At 45.8% G+C, this 25030-nt stretch overlaps 2 protein-coding genes across 5 annotated transcripts in view; one reads left to right on the top strand and one right to left on the bottom strand.

Annotated features, from left to right (window-relative positions):
- Nucleotides 1-25030, top strand: part of DOCK1 (dedicator of cytokinesis 1) — a 520609-nt gene that overhangs the window by 202906 nt on the left and 292673 nt on the right. The window lies entirely within an intron of this gene.
- The window catches only part of INSYN2A (inhibitory synaptic factor 2A), a 36593-nt gene continuing 16358 nt past the window's right edge, over nt 4796-25030 (bottom strand). The window contains exons 2-3 of the mRNA XM_057736109.1: nt 20388-20459; nt 4796-5179 (exon numbers count right to left, since the gene is read on the bottom strand). Of these exons, the coding sequence (XP_057592092.1) occupies nt 4996-5179; nt 20388-20459 (256 nt within the window). The 3' untranslated portion in view covers nt 4796-4995. The remainder of the gene's footprint in view (nt 5180-20387; nt 20460-25030) is intronic.

The following is a 25030-nucleotide window of genomic DNA, read 5'->3' as shown; positions in this document are numbered from 1 at the left end:
TTAAAGATTTCTCTACAGCCTGGATTCACACCAGAAGACTGAAAATTACTAATTCACGAAAATGAAAATGTGGGCCTCTTCAAAAGAGAGATTCCCTTGGAAAATTCACAGCAGTAGGCTTAGGAAAGGGAAAAATTCTGCTGGCATTCTCTCTTTGCTCTTGGGACCACCAGACCTCCTGATTCCTTAGACTCAAGTAGTGGAAGTTCTTTCGTTTCCACTCTGAACACCAGCTGTAGGGGACGCTGATGGGTGCGACGTGTTTTGTGACTGCAGCACCATTGGTGAGGAAGACGCAGTTAGCGAAAAGCCACTGCTTTCTTTGAGCCTGTGTGATTTATAAGGACCTGAAATGCTTCTTCATTTAAAAAATACTGTAGTAGACTTGGTCTCCCCTTTACCAAGACTCATCACCAAATATTTACACAAAGATGTTATGTCTTTATGCACGGACATTCATTTTGTGAAATTTATTCTAATAGACGTTATGTGTGAATGTGCTTTTAACGAAATGCTCTTCTTAACCTTGCTTTGCAAAAGAAAGCAATACATCATAAAAGTTTCAAATGGACAGTATCTGGTTTTTCTCTATGAGTGTTATGAAAAGTGTCTCTAACTTGCATGTTTGTTAATAAATCTACTTAGAAAACATCTGACTTCCAGAAAAGCATCCTAACGCAGGTACACATGTGAGTAGTGATGGCTTTATAAATTCATTTCCATGTGGTATCGGTACAGCAGTTTTCCCTGCCTTTCTCATATTTCTGTGGCCATAGTATTTTTTTCAAGGTTGGTCAATGACTGTGGAATTACTGCAGAGGAAATAAAAACCACGTCATCGCCTGGGTAAAAGATGCTGTGCGATTCCTGCCTATTCATCCCAAACCGTGTCTTAAGTTAATTATTGAGCTACTTAAAAGGCAGTGTGCTGCTTGCACATGAACTTCTCATCTGCCCAAAGTATGCTGCTCATTAAAACATGATGAGTTATCCCTCACTCACAAAATGGAATGTTATTTCTTAATCATAGAGTTCTTCTCTTCCGGTAAATAAACTGGTTGCACCTTTATCCCACGCCAGTTGTGCCAGTGGTAGAGCTATTCTAGGTAAAAGGTGATGTATCTGTGTTGAGGCAGATGCTGGGATCTTTAGGTGACACTGCCCCAATGAAACTGTCTTCCTTGGTCATCACGTCAAATTTTACTCTCTGATAAAAATGCTCTGGAAGAACCATTCCAGCTGTGGTGGGCTTTGTAAACATGTTGTGTCCTCACAGACCGTGGGGAATGGAGGAGTTCCTGGCCCGTTTCTTATTTTTTGTTCTTGCTCTCTTCAATGAGAAGCAGAAAGCAAGTGCTTGAACTTGATGGTGCGTCTTCTGAGTTGGAATTGAGGGTTGTGTATGTCAGATCTGCCAGGCCTACGATGGTCCCCAAGGAAGACGGCTTTGCAGGCTGTGCTCACTGTTACCGTTTGAGACTGGAAGCAGCCTGGGGCTGGTCCGTGAATGATGGTGCCGTTTTAGCCACACCTCAGATCTCCATGGCAACGGACACCTCAGCAACCTCTTAGGATGCCGTGAAACTTCTGCCAACTTCATATGCCCTTTCCAAGATAGCAGAGTTTTCTCACAACTTGACTTTCTCCCTGATTTTACTCTGCTTTGGGGGAGGGTCTGAGATGGAAGGACCGGATGCAGAGGCCTGGGACCTCTCCTTGGAGGCTAGTCACACATTTTCAGAGTGACTGGTGGGCAGAACGTCCTTCGATGGATCTAGCTGTCGATAGGAGAGGACCTCTGAGGCAGCACCAGCGTGCGGCTCACAGATAACCTGAACGTGACTTGGAGTTTCTCCCAAAGTGTTCCGGGTATTGGGTCTTCCTCCCCATCCTGCACTTGAGCTGCACTCACCCCCTTCTTTCCGCAGAGGAACTTGTGAGGCAGTGGGACCCTTCGGTCTCAGCCCCATCCTTGCTTCCGCCATCTTGCAAGTGGACTCTGTTATTGCAGAGCCCAGGAAAGGGACTGGTGACTGCTCCTCTTCTAGGTTTCCAGGGGGCTCTCTCCCTTGGGAGAGGAGGTTGGTTTGGGGCTGATCTCTGTGGGAGAGGTGGGATTCTCAGCCTCACAGGCCACCGGTCTCCCACCCTGGGGAAGGAAGAAGAAAAAAAGGAGGTAGCCCACTCCCTGGGGCTGCGGAGCTGCTCGATGAATGATCTAGAGAGAATCTGTCTCCAGGAGGGGTATGGCAGGATTTGCCCTGGAAAGACCTTGAGTTGTCCCCCTGAGGTTCTTTAAAAATTAGACCTCCGCCAGATCTTGCTGTGTACAGTGCCCTTCAGCCGTAAAACCCATCGTGTCCCCCTGGCAGCTGAAGCCCATGCCAGAGTGCGTGGTTTGGTCAACCGAGTCTGAGCGGGATTTCAGCCCCGCCCCTCCCCCACCAGCCCAGGCCCGTAGGCAGTGCCCACACCCCTTCTCCTCTCCTGCAGGCCCAATGGAGTTCTCTTCAGCCTGGACATCTTTCCTTTATTTTTTTCCTTAGATTACTTCTCTTTTCCCAAATTATTGAGACCACGAAATAAGTTTACTAGCCACACAAAACATGACCTTTGCGCTTTTTTTATTTAAAAATTAATAAAGAACTTCGTGACAAGTATAATAATTTAATCTCTATACGTAATGCCATGTGTACATCTACATATGAGGGAACACGGTGATTTTTACCTTGGTTTTTTATCAAAGATTTTACTTGAATCTTTCTAAGAGAAGAGTCATCATCTGTTAGTGATGCATTGCAGGTAAACTATGAAATGAGTTTGAAAATATATTTTTTTCTATTCTGAAGATAGTTTCATTTTTAAATAGGAATTCGCTTATCTTCTGTTTCCTTTTTGATTCTGAAAATTTTACTTTTCTTTTTTTTTTTGGTCTAGACTGCTTTCAGACAGCGATGTTACTTTATTTACTAGCATGTCCTCTTGTTTAGACAGAATTTTAGTACTAATTAGAGAGCTGCTAACACCCTTATTTCAATTCACTGAGATAGTCGGGATTCTGAAAACACAAGGAGAGATAACTTGTTGCAAACATTTTTTATAACTTTAGTTAAAAACAGTATAAAATACATGAAACACATTTTTTTAAATTTTATCTCTACACGAAACAATTGCACTTCCTTCATGGTACAGGATCAACTGACTCAGCCTTCTTCTTGCACAAAAATATTTCTCAATTCTATATTAACTGATATTCAAGGATTTGTATCCTCATATATTGTGTCCACAAAAGATGTGTATTTTTCTTTTAATTAAAGCATACATCTGCGGTACAGCTTGAGTAACCCCCAAAGAATGCTTACATGAGATACTCCTGTCAGTTTTTTTTCAAGTCCACTAAGGTCCTTGTAGAATCAAAATACTTAGAACGAAAATAGATTTGCTGTTGAGTCAGGAGGAAAATGCATGGCAAGAAATAGCTCCAATCTGAGAAACACAGGTAGATCCTTTCACCAAGGCTGACCACTTTATTGGCATCTGGTCAACAAGGTGTGCGTGTGAGCACGAGATTAGCTAGGAAACAGTTGGACAGAGACCAGAAGACTCGGTTTCCTCGTATGTTCACAAACAACTCAAAATTGAAGTTGTACTAAAAAAAGGCAAAAGAAGATCCCTACTTCCTATTGTGAAAAGCCAAAACTTGATAGACAGAGTCCTTACTAGACTAGGGGCTTTTGATTTCTATAAAAAGATACTTGCAAAGGTGCAAAGGAATAAGTGAAAAAATAAAGGAACTAAGATTTATATTGCAATGTGTAATCAAAAGAGAACTCTGTCACGGTTTATGTAAAAAAAGACCTAAAAACATTTGATTCACAGCTTTCCCCTAGGTGTGTCATTTAGTACAACTCACTAATAGGTTAAATGTAGGTGACGTTAAGTTGGTTTGTTGGTAGCAGCTAAACTAAGCACGTGGTTTCTCTTTGAGATGGGCAGATCTTCCACAGTTGTTACAAAGCATAACAAATTGTATAAAACATCTGGCTGAGCTTTCGTGATGAACAGTGTCTCAAGATTGAGCCTCAGAAACACTTTCCGGTGGCAGAGAACGCCTGTGATTTATTGGTGACTGTATTATCCATTGTGTATCTCTGTGTGTTTTCTAATTCTTGCCAGGATTTATCATTTGGCCTTTGGGTACCAAAAGATTAAAAATGAGATCTATGAAAGCTTAGTGTCCGATAGCTCTGACCCTGTCAACTTGCAGTGATTAAAGGCATGTCCTGACTTTGGGGGACTCCTGGCTGCTGGGCATTTGGAGAATGAGCAGTAAGCATGTCGCCAGTCTGGAGATGAAGCAAATGCTGAATTTGAGGTGTCATTGTGACACTGAGATGTCACTTGGCTTAGCGCTACAGCACATGAAGGCAAATATACATATAGTCACATTTTAGAGATTATTCATGGTCTCCGACCACTTGAAAAAAATTGTGCTTTCTCCGGAATTTGATGTGCTGAAAATTGCACTCGCCCCCCGCTTATTTGCAAAATTAAACATAAAAATGAAGTCCTTTGCAAATGTAAGGGCTACTTTTTCTTCTCAGTATTAAAAAAAACTAAAGGCTTGAAAATAATTATGCGTTTCAGCTGTGTTACAGAGTGACCCCTGCTATTTTGTAGGTCGATAAAGTAATCCTTGCCGATCTGGGGTGGGGGCATAGAAGTTTTACGTATCATCTTTGACTATGTTAAGTTTCGCTTCCGGTTTTACATCCCACATCCACGAACTGCAGAGAACAGCTGGCAGGGTGAGACATGTGCTGCCTTGCTCCTGTGAGTTGATCTGTTACAAAGGCCTTTTTGGTAAGCAGGGTGGGAACTGGGCGGCACCCGAGCCAGCCACCATTCCCTCCGTCCTATTCGTTTGGGGAAAGGGTTTACTTCGAATGCCAGTGGGTTTTAAAGACGGCCTTTAGACTCCAAACACCATGAGTTTTAAAGGAACCAGAGTTTCCATCGTCCGTGCTTTTTAGATTCAGTTTTGGATTTTTGCTTGGGAGTTGAGGAGTAAGTCTCCTGAGAGTAAGGCGAGGGTGCGACCTGAGTTTCCTCGAAAGGATGGAGTTTCCTTAGAACTGGCTGGAGTTTGTCTTCTTGCTGCTTAAAGTCTAGCTCCACACTAGAAAGAAAAGAGAGGGAAGACTTTAGTGCTTGGTCTTTCCTATATAAAGAGTTGCCGTAGTGACAGCAGGATTTGGTAGGATTTGCCGTCCTCCCAGGGCAGTGGTCATTTGGATGCTGTTTACAGTGTCACTTTATGGCTCAATATTAAGCAATTGGCTATAATATGTTCTAGCTCTCGGTCACTGTCAACTGTCTCAAAAAGTTTAATTTTCTTTGAACAATAACTTACTTGCATTCACTGCCAGCCTTTGAAGTTTTATTACTGTACACAGGTGGTGTCAAAGTATAGACTGTGCTTGTTGAAATGAGAAATGTGACATGTGAGTAACCCTTTTGCCTGTCCATAGACCGCACACATGTAGAATAGAGATAGGAGTGTGCAGGGGTCATCTCAGCACAGATACAGCAGGTGTGGGGAAGCTCTGTGCAGCTTTTCACAAAGTCAGAGAAATCCACTGATCTCACCTGAAACAGTTGTCAAATGAAGTGACCTTGGCTTCTGGTCTCCTTTGCAAAATCTTACCTGCCTAAAGAACTGGGAAGAGCTCAAATATCCAACATTGGGGAAAGAATGTGTTTCATCTAGTCAACCCCACTGAATATCACTCAGTCGTTCTCAAAGATAGTTTCTCAGGCAAAAAGATAGATAGTGTTTGGTGAAAATAACACAGCATCGTACTTCCATGGCCGAAGCCAAACTGTGCAGACATGTATTCTTGGGAAAGGATGTCGCCAGTAGTGACAGTGTTTGTGTTAGAACCACAGGATTAAAGCTGGGTGTTTAAGTATATCTTGTTTCTTATGAAATTTCTCCTAAGAATGCTGCGCTTTGCCTAGAGTCCTCCCGTCTCTCCACGGCTTTGGAAAGGACCATTGTTGACCCCCTAACTTTGGGCAGGACCCACTGCTCCAGGGTCACTCTTCTGTGATGAGGCCAGGGCGATGGGCCTCGCTCCCTTCTGCTTCCCTTGCCCGTACCCCCCAGAATTTGAACCTCGGCGCTGCGTCACGCCAGGCCTCCAGAGATGTCCACTCTGTGCTCCTTCCACGTCCGCTCTGGATGCCAGTTGAAATGTCAGCAGATTTCACTAAAGGCTCAGCAGTGCTTATAATACATGAGCTCATAACATTTTATATCCAGTGGAACCGTAAACCATTTATAAACATGGTATCCTATTGATTTAGAGAGCCATTAATCCTAGCCACATTTTGACATTTTGGAAAGACAAAACAGCAAAGCTGTATTATCTGGAGTTTTAAAAACAAGTTCAAGACCCATCTAATGGACCGTTTTATGCTTTAAATCTACTGTTCCATTTTTCTTATCATCAATGACTGTATTAGTGAAAAAATTAAAAATATTGTCAGAGAAGTTTATGGCTAGTTCTCCCCCTGTTCTCAAAACAAAAAATTATTTTTCCCCCTCATTTCAAAGGGCCTCTTTGAGTTATGCTGCAGTTTATAGGAAATAGAATAAAACCCTGTGAACTCATGGCTTGCTAATCTAGAACGGGGGCGATGGAGCCCTGGTTCCTCTTGGGGACAGTTGTGAAAAGTGCCAATCTCAGGACACGCTGCCTTTGTGAAACATGAGTCTCAGTTATTGGTTCAGTAGGAAGAACAGTGATTTCCATCTTGGCTTTTTCATGTGATGCTGCGGAGGGAGTGGGGCAGGGAGCTCAGATAAATCCCTTAACCTCTTTAAGGTTCAGTTCCTTCACTTCAAAGGGTATAATAATTACTGCCCTGACATCTCACTGAAAAACGGTAAGGATCCCCCCACTCCCTCTCCCTTGAAAGAAATTTCCTAAACTGTAAGATCCAATTCAGATATTATTTTCTCCTTATTATATGTTGATCACTAATTATATAAAGGGAACAAGAGCTAACAATGATTTAAAAAATACCTGTTAAAGAATTCTTCAACTTGGACATTTAACAAGGAAAACAAGAACCTTGCCGTGGAGTCTGTAGGACATTATAGTATCCAGTATGGTATTTCAGGTATGAAAGAGTCATTTCGTTAAGGCACGTGGTTAGTATTGAAAGCATGTTCTCCAGATCATAACCGTCTCAATCGGCCCAGATAGGTTTTGTGTTATTAGATCAGAGGGCGGGTGCTAGCATTTCCTGGGCTAACAGTACAATTCTGGGTACCTGTAATTATTGAATTCCCATTAAGCTTCTGCATTGGGAATCCTGTTATTAACCAATTTATCACACCGCAGCACCATGTAGTCACAGCGTAATCTAATCTGAGTTCTTGTTAACAAAATGACTTGACTTCATCCGTCAGTTGATTCCTATCTGCACTCCCCCACGACCGAGATGCTGCCGCCAGGAGCGGCTTTCTTCGTGGAGGGAGTGTGAGTGGCCGTGAGTGCCTGCTGAGAGGTGCCTGCAGTGAGGTGACCTTGAGCCCTGCGCCTCCCTCCCGGTCTGTAACCCCAAGTTGCCGTGCACCTGCCTGTCAGGTGATGCCTGGGTACCAGCCAGGTAAACCGTGGAGCCCTGGACCCCGCGATCAGGTAGGAGTAATGTGTGTGGCTCTGTCCAGTGTTTCCAGCTGTGGGACTTCTCTCGTTTAGGAAGGAGCACACCGCGTCACCGGGGTGAATTGGAAGCAGACAGCTGGCCGGAGAGGGCAGTGTCCGAAGGTTAATAGTCTGGCCGACGGTAGCTGACACAGAGCAGAGCTCCCTTCAGTCTTCGCGGCCAAGTGGCCAGAATAAAGCCGCACCTGCCACCCTGGGTCGCGCAGAGGACTTGGACAGAAGTCAGCAGTGGACGTTCTAGGGCACTTGGACTCTGTGCCCAGAGTCCCTCCCTGTTTAACGTAGTGAGCTGTCCAGACAGCGCCTGGGGGCGGCAGGGGCGGGGGCTGCCTGATGGAGGAGCGATGGCCCTCGCTTTGGGCTTCGACACGGATCAGAGAGACACCGGGTGTGTGTGGGGGGGGAGGGCTGCAGCTACACGGCCGACAGTACGTGTGGGTGCCGTCATTGCGCTCTCCCCTGCCCGGAGCATGTGTCCTGGCTCGAGGCATGGCTGGCCGCTCCTTGCCCCTCTGTCCCCAGGCACACATGACCTCCTGACTCTCTAGGACCTTCGGAAAGCTCCCCCATCACCGCTCCTTTCTTCCTTCTTGGCACTCGCTGTGGAAGAGGATGCATTTGTCTCCATATCATTTTGCCTCCATCCCCCGAACGCAGCTGCTGTGACAGGGTGGATGCTGCCTGTCTCTGCTCCCAGCACCTACAGTAGGGCCTGAATCGCGGAAGTGGCCTGTATGATATTTATAGAATGAAGTCATGAGCCGTAAAAACAAGTCCTGTCTCGGCTTTGTCCCACTTGCCCTGAGCGGCTCTGTCTTGGTGATATTGGCTGTGCCCCCTCCTCGCTTCACATACACAGGGCTTCTCCCAAGGCAGTGGCATCAGACCCACTCCCGGTGGAATCTGTGGCCCGGCTCCCTTCTATCAGAACTTAATCAAAGAAGATTCTGAAACTTCTGTTGCAAAACACACACCAGGGCCTGCCTCCCCCACTTCTACTCCTGACTTCCCCTTTTCTGGAAGAGTCAGCAGTGAGATCTTAGGATGGATGGGGTCAGCTTGCCAGTGGCCAGTTGTGCTCTTCGAACCTGGGAGAGACTTTTGATTCCCTTTCCACTCTGCCTGTGGGCTGGAGGCCCTCGTGTGGTTTTCTGTGTGGTGCTGCTTCTAAGCTCGGTCAAGGGCATTGTGCCTGCCCTGTGTGGTTTGGACCTTCCTCCCCCGAGCACTGCCAGCTCAGAGACTTATCCCCTAATTGAACAGGCAGACAGGAGGGTGTGTCCTCCAAATCTGGCCTCTAGACCTTGTCCTCATCTCTTAGGACTCGGATGGGGGTTTACACAGCGTCCTGCAATGTCCACGGTCTCGGGGTCCAGCGCACACGAGGCAGGAGGCTGCTGGTGGTGCCGGCCGAGGCCCGCAGGCGAGATCTGGCGTTTGTCACGCACTGTCGAGTGGACACGCACATCATGTGGAATGCTTACACCTCCGGAGGATAAGCGGTCTGGAAACAGTCCTGACTCTAGAGATTCTGAGCTGAGTGTGGAGGGGCTGGAGCCAGGCGATCCTCACCAATACTAGGTGTCCTCTCCTTTAGTGCTGGAGTTATAATGCAGCCTGCAGACTGTGCCGGGTGATCTGGAATGGTCCCAGGACGGCAGGGGCTGCTTACAAGATATAAATCCCGGGAGCTATTAGTAATTACCTTTTATATCTCTCTTTCCCCTGCCTGTGTTCATCCAACAAAACGCGTATGTTGCGAGCTCCGTGGGAACCAAAGCCGTGCTGCCAGCTGCCAGGGGTGCCACCAAAAGCCACTGGCCACGTCTACGTGACTCACAGTGATGAACGATGAAAGCCACGGGGCGCAGACTTCATTTCTTTAGTCTTTTTCTCTTGAAAATGGAGGTTTTACGTATAGGGACTTAGCTTACAGGATTCTTATTCTGTGCATTTCCAAAGAAAGAAAAATCTGCCCTGAACCTCAGGCTGCTCCGTCTGCTGGCACCAGCTTTATTTTCTTCCCGGCGTCTCTGCTGGGCTTCGTAGTAACACTTCTCCCCACGGCTTCACGCGATTTTGCAGAGGAGCGTGGTCCCAGCCTCTCCAGCGGGTGCTCTGCTTGTCTGCTCTCCTATAAATACCCGGGCCCTGCCACAGTTTCCTTGGCAAGCGGCCGCCAGCTCCTCGAGTTAATTTAAGGGAAAATGGATTTAGAACATCCCTCTCTCCAGTCCTCTGGGTGCAGCAGTGAAGAGTTAAAAGCAGGTGAGTTTGGCTCCCAGGCACTTGTGTATTTTCTGGACTGGAAGAAAACCCGAAATCTCTTGATTTCTCCAACCTCGAGTGTCGGGGCGGGTGGGGGGAGCGGGCGCTCAGTGGACCGCAGCCATGAGGCCTCCGTTTGTAATTCTCTTTGAATCCGATCACAGAGTCCCCCGTGCTCAGTGTGGCCAGGATTGACTCACGCTCTGCCACCGTGGATACATCCTCCCAGCTTCGGGGACCTGAGCTTCCTGGGCTGTGAAATGATGGTGGAGACGCCCCCACCCCTGGGAGGGGGGTCCACGGAGCCACCATGTGTGCGTGGAAACACGGGCAAGCCCAGGGCAGCCAGCGCGCTGGGGTGTGCGATGGCTCTTACTGGTGGTCGGGATGGGACAGACAGTGTCCCCAAGAAACAATGCCTTATGTCTGGCTGGCTTCATCATAGCCCGTGGATGATACAGCATTGTTCGGAGGAAGCTGTAAGTCAGGCTCCAAGTTCCAGGCGGAGCTCTCTCCCTTGCAAGCCTGGTAAACCAGGCATGTCTCTTTTTACTTCTGGGCCTCGGTTTACATACGTGGTCCCGGCTGTGCCTTCAGGCAGTGGAAGAACCAGGACCCAAAACAGCCATCACACTCTCTTGGATGCATTTTCGTGTGAATAATGAGGGGCCTCCGGAATTACTTCGTTTCCCCAGCCTGCTGCTCTGTCTTCCCAAACTCAGCTGTCAATCCAGGCACTGTGGCATCTAGCTGGACTCACCCTCCCCGCCTGCTCTCATCAGCTGGGTACCATGTAGCTGCCCTCAGCAATCTCCAGCGCCTTCCTCTGCCCCCAGAGAACTTCAGCAGTTTTCAGTGTGGCCACTGAAACAGCCATCCTGTGCTTCCTCTCTCCATCTCTCTCCTGCCCTAGCCCATTTTCCACATACCGGAATTACCTTAGGAAAACGTGAAACTTCTTGAGAAACTTCACTCGTGCTTTAAACCTAGGGCTCTTGTTGCCTCTTCCTTCCATGGATTTTCTAGAGTAACCACATGTGCATGCCCCTCCGTCCTGTCCAAACTCCTCTGGACCAACTGCTCAGGGTCTCTGGCACATTTTTACCAGAGCCCATCTGACTCGTGTTGGATCATAGCTACTTTCCCCAGGTCTGTGAATGCACCGAGGGATAGACCATGTTGAATTCAACTTCGTCTGTGGTCCCTTTAATACAGTGACAGACTCAGCACATCACCTCTTTGTTTACTGAATTGAAATAAACTTATGGGGACTTCCCTGGTGGCGCAGTGGTTAAGAGTCCACCTGCCAGTGCAGGGGACATGGGTTCGATCCCTGGTCTGGGAAGATCCCACATGCTGCAGAGCAACTAAGCCCATGCACCACAACTATTGAGGCTGTACACCACAACTACTGAAGCCCCCACACCTAGAACCTGTGCTCCGCAACAAGAGAAGACACGGCAATGAGAAACCCGCACACCGTAACAAAGAGTAGCCCCTGCTCGCCACAACTAGAGAAAGCCTGCTCACAGCAACGAAGACCAAACACAACCAATAAATAAATACATAAAAAAATTAAAAAAAAAAGAAATAAACTTATGAACTGAGCCAGAATTCCCTTACTTCCAGTCTCAGCAGAATGCTCCTGCTCTGTTTTCTTGTTATAATTTATTCATCCGAACGGACATCTGGACACGAAATATGTCCGTATGTTACATAACTATTATATGTCTATGGCTCTCATTCCAGTAGTTTCCAACATTAATAATTTGAACACAGAAGTGATTCATCATAACTCTGAATCCTTTTCCCACAATTCTCTCTCACAGTAGATGCAGAATCAAAGTTTACAGAATCACTGTAAGATGTAAAATTCCAGAAATACATGGGTATTCAATAATATTAATACCTGGATATAAGATCTATCTCCTTTTCATGATATCCTAAGGCAAGGAAATTACAGTTATGATTATGGTTATAAACAGCAAAACGGTAGCCGGTTATCCTAGCTATAAATCATATTCTGAAGTATCCACAGTTATCGTTAGTGACCTTTCTGAATACATCTTGTTATGTGTCCTGACCACGCAGGGTAACGACTGCTCCTTTTATGCCAGCCTGAAGCTTCACGCTCAGTATCTTTCTTACCTATGACTTCCTCTGGAATACAAAGACTGGTCTGGCACCCAGGCTTCATCTAAGTGCCCATATTTGGGGGCTGGCCAGGTGCCCAGGGATCAGAGAACTGTGTTTGAGCCTCCCATAATTTTGCGCCACAGGTCAAAGCAGAAAGGCTCAGATCCTGCGTATAACCTCCAACCATAATAATTTCTCGAGTAAGAAAGGGACCAGATCACTAAGAGCGTCACGTGTATTAAGCATATCTGATGCCACCCTTCTATCAACCCATCAAGCTCGGACATTATATTTAGAAGGGATGGATAATTATTAAATATGGACCACCAATTCGCTGCTGTCCCTGGCCTCAAAAAAAGAGCACATAATTATTTTTTAATCTTTGAGCAGCAAGTGCGTTGTAACTGCAGCTATAAGGAGACAACACATGACTCTCCAAAATTGTTTGTAGTGGGTCGTGCAGGTGCCAGGGTGGAACACCCAGCCAGGCGACCTGCGTGGGGTCGGCCGAGATGTTGACTGTCACCTTGTCTTCTGTTCTCATCTTGAGGATGGACAGTCTGTTGCCCAGAGAGGAATGACTTCTTGGGGTCCCAGTGCTTGAGCTAAAGTGCCGAGCAACCTGACCCCTCTGAGCCGCCAGCCCGGAACGCTGAGTTGAGATGCTCTCAGAGCTCCCCCTGTCCTGACATGAGCAGAGAGAACCAGGATACGGAGCAGTGACTGTTCTCAGCGCACAGACCAGAAAACTCGTAGCTTCCTGTGCACGTCCTATTAGGGTGTTGCTGGTGACCTGTCTGAACCCCCGGGCTCCCCACCACACCTCCAGGGATGTGATGTCTATGGGACCAGTTCCTTCAAGGTGACTGATGGGGGAGAAGAGTCAGCTGAGCAAAGGAAGCAAACCCTAGGTGGTTTCTTTTGTCACTGAGTCCCCGAGGAATTTTACATGCTGACTTCAGGCACTGCAGTAAGGACTGGATGCTATATCTAGCGCATAGAAAAATCTCCACGGTTGCCTAAAAATGAATTACACTGATTTGCTCATGACATTGACAGTGTAACCCCTTCACACTGTTTCGGACATAGGTGACTACCTCATTAATTTTGATGTTTGAGGGTCTTAAGAGGAGGGCTATCCGTATAATTAGCCTTTCTCTGCTGAATAAATTTTAACTAATTGCTTTACAAAGAATATGTTGAGATGAGTAATCAGTTTTCAATTTTACAGCTGTAATCAGTTACACATTAGAAATTTTGATACTAAAGGGTAGTAAAAGGTCACTAAAGATGACTAAAGCCTAATCCTTACATATTGGGGAAAAAGAAATAATATATTTTTAGAATTCTAATGGAATAGACAAAACTTGGATTATTGGTTTGGGGAATTTTCAAGGAGAAGTCTGAGGTCTATTAAATCATTCTTTTTTCCCCCCTTTTAACTTACTTTATTAAAACATATTTCCTTACATCAGAATAACATCGCCTTAAGTATTATCCAGGGAAATCCTTTCTGTCATCTGCCTCCCGCCCCATCACTCACTGTAAATAGTAGGCACAGAGCACTAAGTATTAGACAAAAGCTAATTTCCTCCACATCAGTTCATGTTGTTAAAGAACTTAATATGCACAAGTGGTGGTAATTGAAGCAGGCTTGGAAAGGCCACTTGCACTAAGAGATGATCACTAAATGACAAAGGCAGCAAGGATTCCACTCCAAGTGGGCCCTGGACGGGCGAGAACTGGCCCCGGTTCTGCATTCAAATGCAATTACCTCTCTTAACAATGAGACTTCATTAGACCCGAGGCGTCCAGGTCTGATGGCTGTCCTGATGTCGGCTCCCTTTCTGCAGTTCTCTGGAATCAGTGAAATCTCCATGCATTGTTATCTGGAGTCTTTGTAACCTTCTATTTTGTGTTCTTATTGGTGATGCAATGAATTTCCACTGATGATTTGAGAAAATGCAAACCATTAATTGTGTGAATTCCTTGTTCAGTCTCGTACTATCAGGGTATTTTTCTCGTCTTTTCTGAAATCCTCCAATCATTTTGGAAAGGACCTCGCAGAATTTGGGAGCTTCCTTGGTAAACAGTTAACGGGTTGCGACACACGGCAAGTTCCCCAGCTGCTGTAAAGATGAATGCTTGTGTGCTGGCAGCAAGGCACCTCTTTCATCCTTGGAAATGCTCTGGCTGTTTCTCTCCCTAGATCCTTCTGGTTGTTTCTAACCCTCCAGCCTGGGGGTTGGGGGTGTCCTAGAGAAGACATCTAAACCCTTCCAAATATGGTACCCCTCCAAGATGGTCCTGTCTCCTCCGAGTCAGCTGTCCCTGGGTGAAGCATCCTGGTTTCCTTTGGCTCCCTGTCCTCTGCCTTTCTTTGTTGTCTCTGTGGCCCACACCTTCAGCACAGAAGGTTCCCTGTTGTCATCGCTCTGTTGTTACAGGGTCTTACAGTAGGGGTTCTACGGGGTTGTCTTCAGCCAGATCAGCAATTCCTCCCATCTCCCGATGCCTGAGGCCAAGCCCGTCATCTCCTAAGAGTTCCATGAGAAATGCTTGCTGAGGAAACTCACAGAAGCATTGAATGGAAGGGACTCAGGTATTTTATCAAAACGTTTTTTTGAAATTTTGTCTCGGCTTGACCATCACTGGATCATATCCAATGATGAAAATACGACAGAGAGAACAGGGCATCCTGCAAACTCCCTCCTTCTGGGGTGTTGAAAACAAAGTGACAGGCAGGCCAGGAGCGTTCTCTTCCCTTCGGGTGCCAAGTCCCTCAGGGATGCACTGTCTCATTACCAGTGCCCTCGAGGCCGGCTGTGGGTGGCTCTGACCATACAGAAAGGAAGCAGGTGCGGGCCGCGTCCTCCTGCGGGGTACGGTTGCTTCAGGTCTTGGAACTAACAGTGGGAATTCTAACACGTCACAGGAAGATGTTAGATTCTGGGAAAGAGTCTACTTAATTAATCTGAATCATCATCATCTTGTAAATCTTGCTTTCATTCCCCAAAGCCTTTGAATTGAGGCTAGTGCAGGCTATCCTCATACAAATGCACAAACTTGAATTCGAGCCATTTTGTTGTGGTGTTATTTTACGAATTAACCACTTCAGTAAAGCAGGGAAATGGTATGTTGCATTGTTCCGTTTTGAAACAAAATCTGAACAAAGGATGAATCATCAGTTCGGGTGACTCATCAGATTAGTCTGACAAGAGACTTACCGAGATAGGGTGGATACAAAGGATTTCAGCTGCTTATGAGCAAATATTCTATTCGTAATTTATCCTTCAAACATTTTCTGAAATAATTACCACCTATTTTGACAGGAAATATGGATGATAAGCCAGAAAAGTTTTACTACGGAAACTAAAACTTGTATCTCTTGTTATCTTGTTTCATGCTGAGATGGTCTTAAATTAGAATTTCACAGTGGGTCCAGATCACAATGGAAGGAATGTCATTTTAAGGCAAAAAATGTAATCATGTCAACCACCTCCAAATTGCCAGGGATGGAAGATACCACTTTAGATGCTTGGGGTTTCAGTGTCTAGGAAGCAGGGCAGCCCATCGTCCGAGGATGGTGGTTCGGCTCTATGTAAATCGATTTGCCAATACAGGAATGGATGTTGTCTGGCTGAGAAATGCCCTATGAATGCCCAGACTTTCATCTCCATGCAGACTTTCTGTTGAAGCTCTCAGATCCATTCCTTTCATGATTGTGGATCACTGACTCACGGGATTTCAGAGCTGGAAAGGACCTACCTGACCCCTTCCTGCAATCCTGCAGGACTTGGAGATCTAATGGACACCCCTCCAAAGACAGAGGGTGGCAGCTCAGCCCTAGCCTCTGGGGTGCCCCCACCTGAGCATCAGTCCCAGGCAGCCATGCTTCCAACCTTTCGCTTGTGGTCCTGGCAGCCCTTTTTCCATGAAATTGCTTCAAGATCTTTCGTCCCTTTGATTTTTCTCCTCCAAGTCCTGTATATTTCCACGACAAACTTATTTTTGTACAGAGAAATATGTACTGCCACTCATGGCAAAGGCACACATTTATTCAAGGGCTTGCATTGCTGGAACCACAGGCAGCCGCGTCTTGGACACGGCCCCCCTTTGCGTGTCCCTCGGCCAAGTGTTACTGGCAACATGGTGGATTCTTACACTGCATGGAGAGGGTAATTGGGTTTTGGGTGAAAAGCAGTGTGTAAATGCAGGACAGGTGGGGTCAAATTCATTGACCCTCAGGGCTCTCTGCCTGCCAGCAAACAGGTATGACAAATTACAACATGCGGAGACTGGCGGCTGCGATGGCCCCTCGTGTTCGCCCAGGCTCTGGGACAACCACAGGCCTTTGGCATTTTAAAATGTCTTCATTTTGAAACTCCTTTAACCTATTCAGTCCTGAGACACTGCAGGCATCCTCTGGGAAAGACCCAGAAGAGTGGCCGAGAAGGTGGTACAGGGACTCTTAGGACATTCCTGAAGTCTAGGGTGCAGGCCCTGGTACCCAAGAGCCTGGGTGCAGAGCCAGGCATGGAACCAGCTGCAGGGACTCTGAGCTTGAGCTCATCCCCTTCTGCTGGGACCTTCTCTGCAGTGCTGCTTTCGGGAATTGATGGGAGGGGTTGTTGCACCTTCCTCTGTGACAAGAGATGCACTTGAATCATAAAGCCTTTGCAATCAGGACACTCCCTTGACTCACCTCTGAGATGTTCTGGCTGCCCATTTGTGCTGCTACACCTGATCACCTGAACAGGTGATTTCTTCTGCCCAAGGCTTATTGCGTTCTGCATGCTTTTCTATCAAAGAAACCTCTATTCTTCGTGAAGCATTTGACATTTGAGGACTGAATCACAGGGCTGACGGAACACTGAGAAATCGTCTGGCTGAATTCCCCCTTGCTCCACCCTCCCCATTCTTTTTTGGCAAAAGGGAACCCCGAGGGAAGGTACCTATCTCACTGTATCAACAACTCCGGCCACCACTCTCTTAGGACCGTCTTTGGTGTCCTGATGGAATTACTGAAGCCCCCTTCGCTGGAGGTGCTGGACTAGCCACCACCATTGTGCTCCCCGTGGTGGAACTGCCGCCCACATGAGGCTGGATGCTCCTGGCAGACAGGCTTCTCTGCTGTTGAACCCTGACCCCTCTGTCCTCACTTCTCCAGCTGTGTGCTCATCCAGAGGATGCTGGGTTCGGATCTGCTTGTGACGTCTGTACTCACCACTGAAATGATGTGATTTATCTGAGCGTTACATAAAGCAATGAAATATACTGGAGGCAAGAGAGAAGTATTCCTGTGGGCTGGATGCTTTGGCAAGAGGAGGGTGCTACAGAGTGCTGAGTGTGACAGAGGGAGGGACAGATCGGTATCCAGAAGGACCCTGAAGTCAGATTGGTTCATGGCAGATACCTTGGAAGTCTAGTTGGCGGGGTGAGGGGTGGGGTGTCCACAGGCACAGAGACATCTGGGCCTCACCTCAAAAGACTGGCATAAGTTTAAATCATGTAAGTGTAAGACCCCAATTTATACAACTCAGATTCAAATAAGATGTTTACATTTATGATTTGCCTTTTGACTGGTGTTCCAATTAGTGGCCCCGCAGTGAGCTTTCTTTCCTCTTATCTATAGCACTCAGAAAGCTCTTGCTGATATCAACAATGAATGTCAAGAGTAACTGTGAAGTTTTAACAGTTACAGTTTTAAATTATATCCTGCACAAAGTGATAGGAAAGTTGGGAAACAGGGTTTGGTGAATATATATGCTCAACTTGGTAATAACATGGAGATCTCTACTTGAATGCATAGCAGGAAGACTGCCTTTGTTGGGCAGTGGGAGTCCAGCTGAAATGTTACTGTTATGGCTTCAGAGTACCTTCTCTTTGCAGCTGAAGTTGGGGTGTTGGGAAATTTTTGTTGTTCTGATCACTCCGATGGGGGGATTTGAAAATACTTTCCCAAAAGAGTGATCTAAAGCTCCACTTTTTTTCTGGTACCGGCTCTCCCAGGATGCTCTGTTTACTTAGAGGGCTGACTGTAGGGTGGCATGGCTGGAGCGGGCCCCTGTCCTACCCAGTTCCTGAAGATGCACAGTCCCTGCAGCCACATCTTTGCTGACAAGGTCTATGAGCAGATATGCGTTTCCCCAGTTTGCAGGAGATGAGCGCGAAGTGGTCGCAAGGACTGAATCCCTCCACCTGGTGGGCAAGACTTACTAAATTTTGTCCAATTCTTGTGGTGCTGGAACTCCCAGTTCTTCAGGAAAATGGGCCAGTGGCCTGTGTGCTGGGATTCGTACGGACCCCTGGGTGAACCACGTCTAAGCAGTAACTGCTCAGGGCTAATTCCTGTCCTTCACAGACTGTTAAATCACTTTTAACATCTTTTTTTTTTTTTTTAATGTAAGTTACTTCTGGATTTAGAGCTAAATTTATTCAAATTACTTCATTTTATATTGGAGAGTGTCCTAATAAATTCTTTCAATCACCCACAAAATGTTGAGTGGGTTTACATCATCAAGCTTGCTCTCTGAAACATCTCTGGAAATCCACATTCACTTTGGCTGCAGAGACCGGGGGAGTTTTCACTCGCAGAGTAGCCAGAGCTAAAAATGGTGAGGACATTTATGCCAGGAGCTCTCAAGTCTCCATTTCTTTTCGTAACTGATTGGTTTAGTCCAGGCATTTTATTTTATGTCACTTGTTGATTCAAAATTGCCTCCCATAATATGAATGTAGTAAAAAGATTCCCGCCAATCAAACTTCTCTGATAAGTTTGTATTTGGAGTGATTGACTTTCTTGCCTGGGTGCTTGGTTTTCACCTCCTTGTTAACAGTGGAGAGCAATCGGGCCAGAGCTGCTGCAGGGGATCGGGTCCCTGTGGGTGGCCTTTTGCTAGACCGTAGCCAGGCCATGGTTCCTGCAATGCAGATGTTCTCAATCTTGGTGCAACTGACATTTTGGATGGACTGGCTTTGTCATAGGGGGCTGTCCCTTGCGTTGTAGGATGTTATCAGCACCCTTGGCCTCTACATAGTAGAGGCAGTAGCACCTGCCCGGTTATGACAGCTGAAAGCCTCTCCCTCCATCCTTGCCAAATGTGCCCTGGGAGGCGAAATCTCCCTGGGTTGAGAACCTCTGCACGACGGACTTTGCTGCGATAGTACCGGAGCTCATGTCTGCCCTGTGGTTTCTTCTGCTACAGCCACACCAGTCACCAGGTGACCCAACTATACTTTTAAAGAACTGGGGCCCAGTCTGGGATGCTCTGTCTGGACTGGAGATGTGATGAACCCAAGACTGTGTGGATTCAAACTTTTTGCCATTTTTAAGACATTTATACCCTCTCCGTCTCTACTTTCTTGATAAGAGGGCGGTACCTCTGAAGATCTCTCTAGAAGGTGATTTTTGGTTGAGATTGGGGTTCCTTTATACAGTTTTAGGTATATAGCAATGCAGCTTTTTTTTGTTGCTGTTGATAATTTGGCAAATCAACTAAAATTATTCTTTAGGCTTAATTTTAAAAAATGAACTAAACCATAACATCTCTTACTGTTCTCATATTTTGCTTATGAAAATTACATTTCCACACACACACACACACAAAAAGACAGTAACCTCTCTGGAGGTTGTGAGCGCGTCTTAAAATTCTAAATTACTGCCAACAGCCTAAGATGCTTTTTGCTTGTTGAAAGTTTCTGCTGTATTCTTGTCGATGTGAGTAATATAAACACACTTTGAATTGAAAAAGGGGAAGACCAGATGTAGAGCTCTAGACAGAGGCTATGCCTCAAGGGACACAAGTGCCACAATCCTGGTGATTTCCCAGGAAATAAACTGCACATTAGGGTTTTCTGTGGTATTCCTAGCACATACAGTGTGGTTTGCAGCCTTTGATCTATACCATCTGAGGGGCTTATATTTCACAGCCGTTCCGGAATACACAGTACAGTGTTCATGGCTGTCGATTCTGAGGGAGCATGCCATCTCACTTACACCGATTCTGGAAACACCACTAAGATGCATTTGCAAGATACATGGGTTCAAGCTCTCCCTCATCCCGGGATTCTAGACGTGAGGCTGAGTATTTAGAAACAGCCTCGAATTAAGGTCAGGAAAGGTTCTTTACTTTTCGTCTGATGTAATCATCCCGGCATGGTACCAGATGATTCTTGCATTCGTGGGTAAACATCATTTGTCACTCATAATAACAAAGTGGGAAGAGGAGAACGTTGACATACCTATAGATAATACATGCACTGTTCCTGCATGTGTCACAATTAGCTGTGTCTTGCCCAGTCCGATATGAAAGCCTACAAGATAAGAACAGGAGAGCATTACACGTGGTGGCCGGTGGCCGCTGGCTTTTCTAGAGCATGCAGCTCCAGTCAGATGCTTTCCCAATGCCATGCGTGTCATGGTAATGGAAATCGATCCATGTGTGTCCCATTTTGTTCCTGTCTCTGCATTTACTGTATACGACCAATGCGACCTCTACAGCTGATATTTACATTAAATCTAGGATGTGAACATAAACTATTGGGTGAAGTAAATAATCTGATTTTGTTATACGCAAAGGGAATTCGGGATGTTTCAGTGCAGCTTGGTATTTATTGTGTTGAAAAGAAACTTTGAAGGGAAACCAACCCCACATCTTCTGACTCGATGGCCTTTTTCTGCCCCACTACCTCTTGGCTGTGAGAGGAGGGGTCTGCACACCATGGCCCTCAGGCGAATCCCACTCTTGGGCTGATTTTGTCCAACAAGCTAAGATTGAATTTTACATTCATAAATGGTTGAAAAAGATTGAAAGAATAATACTACTTGGAAGACATGAAAACTAGTGAAATTAAGTTCTCAGTGTCCATAAATAAACTTTTAAGTTTTGATAATAAAAAATGGTGAACATTTTTCTGTAAGTAGCTACAATATCCTTGGTCTGCAAATCCCAGAATACTCACTCTCTAGCTCTTCAGAGAAGAAATTTGCTGACCTGTGCGGCAGCGTATTGTGCTATGTTGTCATGCCTCCTGACGCCGTCTCTGCCTATATTCTCTGGTGAGTTCTGTCAGCCCTATGAGACTGGACGTTTCTAGGAGGAGAGGTAGGGGTGCTACCTCTCCTCCCATTAAAAGAAATAACCTGAGAATACTTTTTGGAGTATATCCTGGAAGGTTGTATAGATTTAAAGGTTTGAAGAGAGGATTTTCTTGAGGCTTTCTCAGCCCAGTCACCCAAGAAGCTAGTTTTGGGGAGCTTTCACAGTGTTCTTCCTACCACTTTGGCTGGCCTTTCCTCTCTGATATTTTTAACGTGCAGGCATATTTGATTCTGAATATTACTTGGTACCAAGGGGCAAAGATGAGACTCAGAATCTGTTAAATTAGTGGCAGAAGAGAAGCTTCCACCTGAATTGGCTTATACACACCCTGGGGGCACGTTTACATGTGGAGAGTGACCCAACATAACAACAGTGCCCGGAAGGTTTTCTGTCCATGTGTATTGTCCGTATTTTTGTCCCCTTCCCTCTGTAAACGTCTCTTGCATGTGTCATGGATTTTGAATTGAAACTAATTTTTGTTTTCCTCGTTACATTTGGTGTTATGTAAACATTTGACAAAAGGGTTTTCCCCTCCATGCCACGTTGTTGCAGTGAGCTTTGGTAAACTTGGACTTGACCTTTGGGTTCTGTGCATTTTATTTGTTAATCAAGTGACCACATTCTGTCCTACAGTGTCACCAGTCATTGTGGCCCATTATATTTGAGCCAGAATTGGAATCACCCTGTGGCTGTGGCTCTGTTGACCTCTGTCTCCCATATTGAGCACCTTGGGATGCCCACGTGGGGTCTTTTCCTCTCCCCTGGGCTTTGTCAGGAGGGGAGCTTGTGCATCACACCTTCCTCTTTTCCTTAGCCCTTTCCTCCTGATGACAAGCCCCAAGGGTGCATTCCTCCTGAACCTTACTCCCCGGCTCCAGACTTGTTGAACCCATACCAGGGATCCTCTGTGCCAGACATTGGCCTCCATTCTCCCATGCATTATTAGGTGCAAAAGGCCTTCTTGCATCCCACTGATTTTACTGGAGCTCAGTCCTAAGCTCACGGCTGACCACGGTCATTGTACGGTGAAATAAGCACGGTACTTGAGCACCTGTCCTGGCAATGACGTGTCTGCTGCAGGAGGTGCTGTCCCACTGTCAGGCTGGGCTACAGGTGAGGGACTACTCCTCTGTGTGTTGCTCTGGTGTGTATTAACCACCAGCCAGGGAAGAGGATACGTAAGAGTTGTCTGTATGTGCTAGTCACATTCTAAAGTTTAGGCTTTTAAAAGAAAACAGGTGAAATCAAGGGCATTTCCTAACCTTTATCTGAGGGGCACCCTTACTGGGCTCTGAGGAACATCCAACTTACATGCTTACAGAACCTCAGGACAAATCTCCATCACTTCTCATCAACACCAATGCCCCTTCTTCACCCAGGATCCGGGAGTTCCCAAGTGTCTCACTTATATTAGAGCCCCGAGTCCTCGAATTAATTATGCTTCCTCATTTTACAGAGAAGAAGACAGTAATGCTTCGGGTCTGGGATCTCATTATTCTTAGACCCCAGGCTTCTGATGCTCCGTGATGCCCTGCTCGAACCCTGGGACCGGTGTTCTGCACTTTGTATAATTGGCACCTTGGGATAGTCAATGCATCCAGCACTGACAGGACAAAGGCTTCAGGCACGTGAAATGCACAAGAGAACTCTCTTCCAGGACCTTGGGGCTCTTCCGTCATAAACTGCTCTTTTGAAAGCCCTTTCTGAGCAGACTATTCTTACCACTTTGTAAAAAGCATACATTTTTTTCCCTGTTATAGTCAGGAAGCAAATAATTACTAAGTGCCCATTAGGTGTCAGACATTATTCTAGCTACCAAGGAGACATCTTGGAATAAGATCGAGTCCTCGTCCTCGTGAAGCTTATAGCAGAGCGGGAGAGCCAGGTGGGCAATACTTAAACATATGAATGAGTGAATGAATGACTTTGGATACTGTGCTGTGCTAAGGAGGTGTTGTGGGGGTGGCTTTGGCTAACACGTGGAGGACCTTGCATTTGGAATGAGACCTGGATGATAATAAAAGAGCAGTTAGTCACCTCCAGATCTAGAGATAAGTTTTGCAAACAAAAGGGCCATCACTTGTGCACATCGTAGTGGGAATGGTGTTGGCACGTTTGCAGGACAGAACAAAAATGGCCACAGTGGCTAGAATAGCTGGAGCACATGGGAGAGGAGGGAGGTGAGGTCAGATCATGTAAAATAGGAAGGTCTTTGGACATTGTTTTGAATTTAATGGGAAGCCACTGTAGAGGTTTTCTTACACGTGGATAACACAATGACATGCAACCTACTTCCTCTTAGCTTTTACTCTCACTCGTCTCTTTCTATAATATCGTTTTCATTCCGTTTCCTTTTTCTTCTTTCTTTTATTTATAGCCCAGCCTAACTCCCTCAATCCTGAGATACAGTATGGTTTGGCTGATGTCTATGGATTAGAATCAAGTGAGTCATAATATCTGCTTTATAGGGAAACGTATCTGTGGCCACTCTTTTTTTATCTAATTTAAATGAAAATTTGGTGGTCTGCTGTATTTCCACCATGCGTGAGAAGTATTTTCAAGATCTCATTGCCGTGAACTTTTCTTGGGAGACCCTTCAGGATGTTTCCTTTGTTTCTGAAAGGATTCAAATGTGTGGAGTACAAAAAGGTAGTTCATAAAAATGATGTCAATGAGTGATTAATCTGAGGATAAAAGTTAAAGTGTTGTCCTTGTGGCAGGTGGTTAAGTCACAGGCTGCCTCCAGTAGCTACTGTCAATCAAGGTGTGTCTGCTACAATTTTACTTAGCATGAGGTGTTCGTAACAGAGAGCTTAAACTCTGTAATCTATTGTGTTTATTGCTTCGATAGTGCATCTAATTGTCCTTGGAGCTTCCAAGATGTAGGGTTTGGCTTCGCTGATAATTTTTTGTTCACATTAATAATTGTGTTGCAGCATCTGAACGAATGTGTTCTCCAGATACAGACAAAACAGATTAAGTTCTTTCTCCAGGACAGGGAACACAAAGTGCCCATTGTGGACTGTCCCTGTTTTTTCCTTCTTGCATGGAAACAAGTCATAAAACCAGTATTTGGAATGATTATCTTTCTGGATTGCCATGCAATCCAAAAACTCTGACCTGCTGGAGCAGACACTTCTCCAGTGACAGCCGGGCTAGAGGTCTTTTGTGATGAGAAGGTTGGAGAGGAGAGAGCTTAGATTATTGATGTCAGTACCACAGAGGAAGAACATCGTGATCAAAAATTATAAATTTTCTGTCTTTCACATTAATTGCTACCTTTGTAAAACTCTCTTCTGTTTTGTTTTGAGGAACCTATACCTTATATATGTTTATAACCCCGCACCTGTCACAATGCCTGGTACATTCCAGGTGTTTGGTTAACTTAATTTATTAACCAAATAATACAGACAGTCTCTGTGTCGTCGTATTGAAGTCCAGTAACAGACTAATCTAATGAGAAAATTCCAACTGAGTGCAGAAAGCAAATGAAACGTATAAATTATGAAAAGTTCTGGTCCTCACTTTCTTTGGATCCAGTGATAAGCCCACTCATTGTAAACATGGACTTTTTAATGCACTGATCTTTGCAGCACTTGCTGCTCATCACCCCATCATAATCAGTTGCTGTTTGTCAGTATTTTCTGGACTCAACAACGTATATTAAGGGCGGGGGCGGGGCGGGGCAATCCTAACATTCAGCACCAAGGACAGCACCAAGAGTCCATGGTGCATTTTCTGTTCCATCGACCGTCTTGACTCCCATCCGTCCAGGTCAGGGTT

This window comes from Hippopotamus amphibius, chromosome 5, assembly GCF_030028045.1.
Source record: "Hippopotamus amphibius kiboko isolate mHipAmp2 chromosome 5, mHipAmp2.hap2, whole genome shotgun sequence".
NCBI lineage: Eukaryota > Metazoa > Chordata > Mammalia > Artiodactyla > Hippopotamidae > Hippopotamus > Hippopotamus amphibius.
Note: the sequence above shows the minus strand (reverse complement) of the source record. Positions and strands in the feature narration are given on the sequence as shown.